Source organism: Mus caroli, chromosome 1 (assembly GCF_900094665.2).
Source record: "Mus caroli chromosome 1, CAROLI_EIJ_v1.1, whole genome shotgun sequence".
In the NCBI taxonomy this organism is placed as follows: Eukaryota; Metazoa; Chordata; class Mammalia; order Rodentia; family Muridae; genus Mus; species Mus caroli.
In genome coordinates this window covers 86,031,051-86,040,860 of record NC_034570.1, presented here as the reverse complement: position 1 = coordinate 86,040,860, position 9,810 = coordinate 86,031,051, and the positions used below count along the sequence as shown (strand labels likewise).

The following is a 9,810-nucleotide window of genomic DNA, read 5'->3' as shown; positions in this document are numbered from 1 at the left end:
AGAGAGAGAGAGAGACAGAGAGAGAGACAGAGAGAGAGAGACAGAGAGAGACAGAGAGAGAGAGACAGAGAGAGAGAGACAGAGAAAGAGAGAGAGAGAAAGAGAGACACACACAGAGACAGACAGAAAGAGGGGAGGAGGGAGGTAGGTTAAATGCACTAAAGAAGACTTCAGAGGTACCAGATGTTGATGTTGCAATAAGAAATGAAAACAAAGTACTCCATTTTGTATTAATTTGACCATAACCAGCCAATTGAGTTCTTCATTTTTCTCCTTGTATCTTTTATCTGTCTGCACTTGTGGTTACAGGCCTATCTGTGGTGGTATGTTGTTGTTGAATTATTGACGTACACAAGAAACACAGCACAGGAAAGGTATGAGGGATTCCTTACAGAAATCTTTAACAGGTTTCCAGAAAGCAGTCATTTTACCAACCCCAACTCACTCAGACAAACAATATCCATAGGTTATGCCAACATTTATGGTGGATATTTATTTCACAAGATTGCTGCTGACTTATTGGCTGCTTTTAGCAAACAGTTAGCACAACACACACATACACACATACACTACTCTGGATCAGGGGCATGGAAGAGCACATAATTTAAGACTGAAGACATTAATTAGCTTAGGTTATAAAAGCTGATTGCATTCAAAATCCAAGGCAAAGTTCGTTGTTATGATATTCTCTTAAAGGCAGGTTAAACTTCTGAATACACGGTAGGACTAGGATGTTAGTTGTTTTTGTTTGTTTGTTTGTTTGTTTTGTCACTTGGGAAGAGGGAACCTCAACTGAGAAGATGTGAACTGAGAATATCTGTGAGCAGGCCTGTGGTGCACTTTCTTGATTAATGATTAATGCAGGTGGGATCATCCCAAAGGGGTTGCAAAACAAGTTGAGCAAGCCCAGAGAAGCAAGTCTCTAAGCAGAGTTCTCCCTCTTCAGATCCTGCCTACAGGATCCACATTGAGCTCCTGCCCTGACTTCCCTCAGTGACGGAGTATGACCTGAGGGTTGTAAGCTGAAATAAACAGTTTCTTCCCCAAGGTGCTTTTTTGGTCATGGTGTTTTTCCACACCAATTAAAAATCCTAACTTAAACGAAGATAAGCCTTACATGATCTCAAGATGTATATTAACTTGGCCATAAGGTCCAGCAGAAGTTCAATTTTTTTAATACAATATTTTCATAGAATTGCATCACTACAGTAGCGTATCATAATATTTTCCACAATAAATAAATGAAACGTAGTAAAAACCCCATCCAGTCATACTGAGTGACGCCCAGGTAGAAGGACCGCCCCCTCCTTCCTAATGACTCAGGCAGAGGACTGGGAAAGCCCTGCCTAGAGGGAGCCTTACCTTGTGTACTCTTCTTGCAGCTGACCAGGGTCAGGTGGGAAAAATTTTACTGCCAGGCGAAGCACCGTGTTTTTTGGCTCTGTAAAAACAAAATAAATAAAATTTCACAGAATAAGCTTAATCCCCACATTTCTTTCTTTCTATAGTAAAATCAAGAGGCTTCCTATACACTACACACACATTTAAAGTCCTGAACTACCAGTCACAGGTACTGGGGAATTTCAATACTCTGTTTTAAGCAGAGACTACTTGGGAACATTCTTTAGTATATGGGAAATTACACATTAAAATGTTTAAATTAATTCTCCAGACATGGTGATCTCTGTGAATTCAAGGCCAACCTGGTCTACAAATCAAGTTTTAGGTCATCTGGAGTTATATACTAAGATCCTGCTTCAAAAAACGAAAATAAAACGGTAGAAAGGACATAATGAGTTGGTAGAGTTTGTATCTAGAATGCACCAGACACTAGATCCATCCCAAGACCACACAAAAGCCAGGGGTGGTGCATCTGTCTGTAATTCCAGGATGGAGAGGTAGAGGCCGAAGGACCACAAGTTCAAGATCATCTTGGATACACAGTAAATTTGGGGTCACTGCAGACTACATGGGACCTTTCCCAAAAAGTAGAATTAAATTATAGCCAGGTGTGGTGGTTCATGGCTGAAATCCTTAGCCCTGGGGAGGCTGAGACAGTAGGATCGCTGTGAATCAGAAGCAACCCTAGGCTACACAGTAAATCTGAGGTCAGTCCCTAAAAAGAAAAGCAATTATCAACAACAACTTACAGAACAAATTTAGGTCAGGAGTGGTGGTGCATTACAGTACTTAGGCAGCTAAAGCAGGTGCATCATGCGTTCAAAACTAGTCTGAGCTACAAAGAGGGACTTTGCTTTAAAAACAACCAAATAAATACATAAGGAGAATATATTCCTATTTATATTTCAGGATAAATTCTATTAAGGTCAGTGCAGATCTGCTGTCCGGCCACTGACAGCACATTACCATGCTGTGTAGTTTTTAGGGGACAAGGAGCAACCTTTTCTTCTCAGCACAACAGTCACTTCCATGTGGCCTTTTTTTCCTTAATGTAGTTGCTAAAAAAAGGGTATAGTCAACGCTGTGCATGACAGCACGTGCTGGTAATCCCACCAGCTGGGCAGCGGAGGCAGGAGGATCGTGAGTGCAAAGAACCTGCTCTCCCTCCTGTAACCAAAACGCAACCAAGAAGACGAACAATCCTCAAACCAAAAAGGTTGGCTGTTAGGTGTAGGAGTGCTTGCCTGCATGCACACATGTTAACATGCCTGCCTGGTGCCCTTGCAAGCCTGACTCTGGAGTTGCAGGCAGCAATGAGCTGCCATACAGATGCTGGGGACCAACCAAGCCTTGGTCCTGCAAGAGTCATTTCTCTAGTCCTCCAAAAAGTTTCTTAAAAGAGGCATTGCAGGGCTGAAGAGATGGCTCAGTGGCTAAAAGCATCGGCTGCTCTTCAAAGAACCAGAGTTCAATTCCTAGCACCCACACGGCAGCTCACAACTGTCTGTAACTCCAGTTTCAGAGTATCTAACACCATCTCACAGACATCACATGTAAGCAAAATACCAATGCACATAAAATAAAAATAAATTTTAAAAAATCAAAGGCTATACAGAGAGACCCTGTCTCAAACAATAACAAAACCCAAAACCAAACACAAAAGAAGCATTGCAATGTTTCCTCATAACCTAGAAAGAAACTTCTGTTTTCACCTTCCATACTGACCTACAATTAAGATACCAAGGAACAAATACTATGACTTTCAAACTTAAGCTAAGTTATCTATGATGATTTGAGTTAAATCTAGGATCCTTATGCTTATTTATTATAGTTTAAAACCAACCACTAGGTGACTTTGAGTTTATCCTCTGGGACTATGTTACCACCTACACAAAGCAGTGACAGTGACTGTGAACGCATCTAAACCCACTGTTCCAGAGCAAGGGACCATAAAAGAGTAAACTTGAAAGAGTTAAATACGGTACTTACTTCGTACTTGCCTAATGATGGGTTTCATAGGTTCAAGCCAAATCTAAAGAGGGTTTTAACAGAAGAGAATAAACTATTAAATAATTTTTTCATTTAGTAAGTATCCTATAAAAGACAAATAACTAAGAAATTTTACAACAGGTTATTTTATTCTACTGTCCTCTTACACATTAATCATATCTTAATAAACTGTACAGGAAGTTCAAGAAGCAGGGGCCGCATTGATTCACTAACTCGACAGCACTGACTTGGGTAACTCTACAGTCTCAAGCAGAGCCACTGCAGGCAAACAACCTCAAGAGATGCTGCTGAGTGGAGGATGCCTACTGTGGTGCCAGAGCAGACAAACTCCAGCAAACCCACTGTACTGCTCAGGGGCTGAGGCTCTGCACAGAGCAGAACAAAGACATACTTTCTGATCGGAAGGCAGATACAGGATTTTGTTTTTAAAACAGTCACATCTATAAATAATAAAACCCACATTTTTTTACAGGTTGTTTAATAAGTGAAATGATGCAAAATCAGTCCACTTGGCCCAAATTCCACTTGAACACAATTCAGATCTAGCTGGAGGGAAGAGTGGTTGCCATGGCAACTCAGGTTTCTTTGGCACAGGTACTAACAGGTAGAAAGAGTTTAAGAAAGATATGCATTTAGGCTTAAAGGCAGGTATGTTTCCCATAGGTGAAAATAAAGTACTTTAATAACATAATGTGTTACTTAGCAAACATCTTGTTTACATCATTATAGTATGACCTAAAAGGCTTTTTGTAACTATGGTGGATGCCATAATTCCTCTACAGCACAGTCAGACCCAGTGTCCACAGCAAATCAAAAGCACATACCCAGTAGGACTGGACATTCTTGAACTCCAGACCAAAGTAGTCACATTCAATGAGGTTCAAATGCTTCCACACTTGCGTCAGTAAGACCTGCCCGTCACACTTCGGCTGCAGGGAGACAGGGGAGAAGAAGCTCACTGATGGGGTGGAAAGCAACGAAGGTTGTTGAAAACTGGCAGGAAGTTATACGGTTCATATAATGTTTTATTGAATTTCTTGCTTCATTTTGCCTTCATGTATGAAAGATTCACAGACTATCACACAGCAAATAAACGGAATCTTGAGCTTAGAAACTGATAAACTAAATATACAAACAAAAACTGTCTTATATTCTTAGTGTATTTAGTCAAATATCTTTGTAATTTTAGACCAAAGCAACCATTTTCAATTTCAGCTTACATTTTATCAAATAATTTCTCAATATAATTTACCAATAAAAAGCAGCATTCCGAAGTCTATTTATAGAGGGTTGCAGTAAGAAATTTACTATTTGTAGTACTTTGACATGCTGTGTATCCCAGACTGTCCTGGAACTCACTTTGCAGACCAGGCTGGCCTCATACTCAGAGATCCACCTGCCTCTGCCTCCCCAGTGCTGGGACTAAAGGCGTGCACCACCACCAGCCTGAAAAACTTTTGATTAGAGAGATGTTGAACAAATTATAATGATCTAGAATCACACTGAATTAATATCATTTATCTTTTACCTACACATAAGCTGAATGAAAAAAACCCACAAATAGAGCTTAGTGGTTAATAAATTAGTCCCAGGATAAATTAAGATAGTAAGATTTCATTTGTCAGAGAACACCAGGAGACATGCCTGTGAGGCACTTCTGCCTAGTGCTGAGGAAACTATATATCTATTTAGTTCTTTGAGGGGGAGGGATGTTGCAGGAGCCATGGTGCTGCACTTGCATGTCAGAGAACAACTTTTGGAGTTGAATTTCTCCTTTCACTTATACATGACTTTTGTGGGCTCCAGGGATTGAACTTAGATCATCGACTCAAGGATACCTTTCTGCCCTATTTGGAAAAAACAAACAAAAAAACAAAACAAAAAACCTGGAGGTATGGGAAGCATGTGGCTGCACATCTTTAATCCCAACACTCGGGAGGGAGACAGGCTGCCTGACTTCTATGAGTTGGAGGCCAGTCTGTTCTACATAGTGAGCTCCAAGCAAGCCAGAGTGACACAGTAGGACTCTTGTCTCAAAAAAAAAAAAAAGGCAATACGAAATTTTAATATTATTAATTCATATGTGTATCCCTTGAGGAGTAAATTTGGAAATAACTTTCAAAGTTCATTATGTATCTATCAGTCCTATCAAGTCCACTTTTCCTATGGGCACTCTCATAAGCTGCTCAAAGCTAATCACACAAGGACACATTTAGTAGAGGATTGACCAAGTGAGTAAACAGTAGCAAGGTGTGGTGGCTCATTGCCATAATCTTAGCACCTGGGGAAGCTAGCCAGTAAACCTAGTGAGTCTGAGGCTAGCTTGGCATACACGGTGAGTTCTCAGGTAGGCCTGGGCTCCAGAAAGTTTGGCTCGCTCAAAACAAACAAACAAACAAACAAACAAACAAACAAAAAAACGAAATAAGTAGTAACACAAGCATAATGAAAGAGAACCCAGAACTCTATATGCTATGGAATAAAGTCCAAAGGAAAAAGATCAGTTGGAAAATTAAAGGTCTCTGTGTTCACACAGTCCATGAAATATGCGTAGACTGCACACCAAACCTTCAAGGAAATTATCATTATTGTACTGGAGACAGGAAGTAAGAAGTAAGGCTCTTTGTTTACTCTTGTGACGCTGGATCAAGCGGCATGAACAATCTTCTCTTCACACAAACATAAAGTAGGGGAGAGGAAAGTCCTTAGAGTTAAAAAGCACAGCAGCTCCAGATGTTCTGTGTAATCACTGTGGAGAAAAAAAAATCCTCGAAGGAACAAACCCCTGAAATTTCTAATAAAGAAAAAAATAGCAGGAAAAATACGTTGGAGACCTTAAAAGAGGACTACAGAGTGACTTATAAGTGTTTGTGGGGGAAGGGGCAATAAGGTCTCAGTATGTAGCTCTATATGGACTTTGTTATATAGACCAGGCAGGCCTCAAACTCATAGAGATCTCTCTGCCTGTGCATCTGGAGTGCTCGAATTAAACACATGTGTCACCACACCTGACTCCATTTTGCTTTCTGGTTTTATGTAGCCTTGGCTGGCTTGGAACTTGCTATGTGGACCAAGATGGCTTTACAACCAAAGACCCAAGTGGTGGCTCACACATTTAATCCCAGCACTTGTGGACCTCTGAGTTCGAGGCCAGCCTGGTTCACAGAATGAGTTCTAGGATGGGGTAGGAGCTGGTGATGGTTTACACAGACAGGCCCAGTCTTGAAAAAAAAAAAGACAGACAGACAGACAGAAAGAAAACAAAACAAAAAACCCAGAGATCCAAGTACAATTTATTTATTTACTCTTTGAGAACTCCATCTGTATGGGCTGGATAGATGGCTCAGTGGGCAAAAGACTCTTGCCACCAAGCCTGACAACCTGAGTTAGTTCCCAGAATCAGCATGGTGGAAGAAGAAAACCTTGTCCTCCAACCTCTCCATGTGAGCTGTGGCACAAGGACAACCCACCCCTCCCCCAATAAATAAAGACTTCCCCGTTTATCATGCCCCTTTGATGCCATGTCTTTTTGCTTCTGCAATACACTGGACCCAGTTAGTGCTGACTGTGTAGGCAGAGATGGAGATCTGGCTGGATGTGAGTTCCTGAGGCCATGCTCTCTGCAGAGGACAGCAGTTCACTGCCCTGCCCTCCCCCAGGCCTCTAGCTCTCAGGCCACTATCAGTCCCGGCCTTGTTATAGATACATTTATTGTACTGGCTAGTTTTGTGTCAACTTGACACAGCTGGAGTTATCACAGAGAAAGGAGCTTCAGTTGAGGAAATGCCTCCACGAGATCCAGCTGTAAAGCATTTTCTCAATTAGTGATTAAGGGGGAAAGGCCCCTTGTGGGTGGGACCATCTCTGGGCTGGTAATAAGAAAGCAGGCTGAGCAAGCCAGAGCAACCAAGCCAGTAAGGAACATCCCTCCATGGCTTCTGCATCAACTCCTGCTTTCTGACCTGCTTGAGTTCCAGTCCTGACTTCCTTCAGTGATAAACAGCAGTATGGAAGTGTAATCTGAATAAACCCTTTCCTCCCCAACTGCTTCTTGGTCATGATGTTTGTGCAGGAATAAAAACCCTGACTAAGACATTTATGAATAACAGAAGAACAAGTCTTACAGGTATGTCTCCTGATACTATCTCTTACCACCTCACAGGGAGAACTCACTTATGTGATGGCCTCTCTGAGAAGGTCTGCCACTGCTATGACCTGAAAGAACACCCCATGACCCACTGCCCTACCCCATACATTTCTGCAAACCCCTGGGGTTATTAAATAGGTGGAAGACAAGGCAGCTATGGGATGTTTGCTACAACAGCAGCCAAACCCACTAGGTTATAGAACCACTCCAGGAAGGCTCTCAGAAGCTGCTCTGTTGTCACCTCCATCCACTTCATGAGGATGACCATATGGGAGCACTCTCTCTTGTAGCGCAAAACTGAGGGTGAGATGGGAATGGGGAGGCTAGATACACCCAAAGTACTGCTGTCCCCTCCATTCTGACAATCTAAAACAAGAGTCAGCGTACTCATATGGCCCTGTGAGTCCCAGTCAGTTCTACCTCTCACACTATTTGGTAATGCCTAGCAACACATCCATTACACTGATGTCTGCCTATCTGATAGTTCTTCCTTCTAGACAGCCAATCTGAAGGGCAGGTACTGGGTCTTCCATTCTGTGTCTCTAGGTTAGAATGTGGTAAGCACACTGCAAATGGCAACTCCTAAAATATGCACAATTGTTTCAGGTTCTGATGGTAGCTGCAGTCTGAGACAAGTCCTATTTCAGGTGGTACAGAGAAGAGGCAATTCAACTCAGCCCTCTTCCTTCTACTGCCCGGCCACTCTGTGCCAAGCAGGGTGGGGTGGCCTACAAGTTAGGCCCCACACTACCTACAGAGGCACACGGGAGCACACTCAAGATGCACCTTCATATCCAGTATGTCCTATACCTACTTCTTTGTGTTTGTATAAATACACAGGCACACACCTTTGGGTGTAGTCTCTAAAACTGTAGTGCAGTTTTACTAAACTAATGAAGTTCTCCCAAGTCTAAGTAACAGAGAAGCTTCATATCTTTTGTGTCACTGAAATCAGACTGCAGTCCCAAAATACTACTATATTCAGAGCCACAAAGAGACAGTGCCAAAAAATGTGTAGGTTTCTTCAAAGCATTTGAGTCAGGGTTACATTTCCAAAACCCAAACAAACATAACCTCACATAAAAATGTAAATTTATGGATACTAATGAAAATATCCTTAGTAAAATACAGGCAAATATAAATCAGTAATAATTAAGAGTAGTATAACAATGCAAAGTTTATTCAAACACACAAGAAATTTAGTACTATATTATATCATTAGACTTGTGGAGGAGAAAAAGAATCCTATGACAGGGTGGCAAGATAGTTTACTGGATAAAAGTGTGAGACTGTGGAAACTTCCACTGTGTAAACTGGATCCCATGGTGGAAGGACACAACTGACTTCCAAAAGTTGCAGGGAATCCAACACCCTTCACACACACATGTAGCCCAGGATGGCCAAGAAAAAACCCTGGATCTCCTGAGCTTCACCTCCATAGTGCTGGATCACAGGCTCACACCACTACATGCTTCTCAGTCTATTCTTGATATAAATTCTTCTATGCTTGTTTTGTTTTGTTTGTCTATGCAATCCTGGCTGTCCTGGAATTTGCTAGGTAGACCAGGTTAGCTTCAAGCTCACAGAGGCCATCTTGTCTCTCTCCACCTCCTGTTAGTTTCTTGTTTGGTTTCTGAGACTAAATCTCACTATATATTAAAGACTAACCTCAAATTTTTACTAATCCTCCTGTCTCAACCTCATAAATGCTAGGTCTACAGGTATATGTCACCATGCTTGGCACACTCTTCATATTATCTTTTTTTAAAAAATAATTTATTTTTATTCTATGTTCATTGGTGTTTTGCTTGCACGTGTGTCTGTGTGAGGGTGTTGGATTCCCTAAAACTGGAGGTACAGACAGTAACTGCCATGTGGGTGCTGGGAATTGAACCCAAGTTCTCTGGAAGGGCAGCCAGTGCTGAAGCATCTCTCTAGTCCCCTCTTGATATACTATCTTATATATATATATATACTATCTTATTTTTAAAAGTAAAAAAAGATTTAGAGGCAGGTGGGTCTCTGAGTTTGAGGCCAGCCTGGTTTACAGAGTGAGTTCCAGGATAACCCTGTCTCGAAAACCACCAAACAAACAAACAAAAGATGTATTTATTAAGCCGGGCGTGGTGGCGCACGCCTTTAATCCCAGCACTCGGGAGGCAGAGGCAGAGGCAGAGGCAGAGGCAGAGGCAGAGGCAGAGGCAGAGGCAGAGGCAGAGGCAGAGGCAGAGGCAGAGGCAGAGGCAGAGGCA

General features: G+C 41.9%; 1 protein-coding gene across 1 annotated transcript in view; it reads right to left on the bottom strand.

The window, feature by feature from the left end:
* Farp2 (FERM, ARH/RhoGEF and pleckstrin domain protein 2) overlaps positions 1–9,810 on the bottom strand; it is a 104,399-nt gene that overhangs the window by 49,752 nt on the left and 44,837 nt on the right. The window contains exons 3-5 of the mRNA XM_021168209.2: positions 4,236–4,340; positions 3,391–3,433; positions 1,363–1,441 (exon numbers count right to left, since the gene is read on the bottom strand). Of these exons, the coding sequence (XP_021023868.1) occupies positions 1,363–1,441; positions 3,391–3,433; positions 4,236–4,340 (227 nt within the window). The remainder of the gene's footprint in view (positions 1–1,362; positions 1,442–3,390; positions 3,434–4,235; positions 4,341–9,810) is intronic.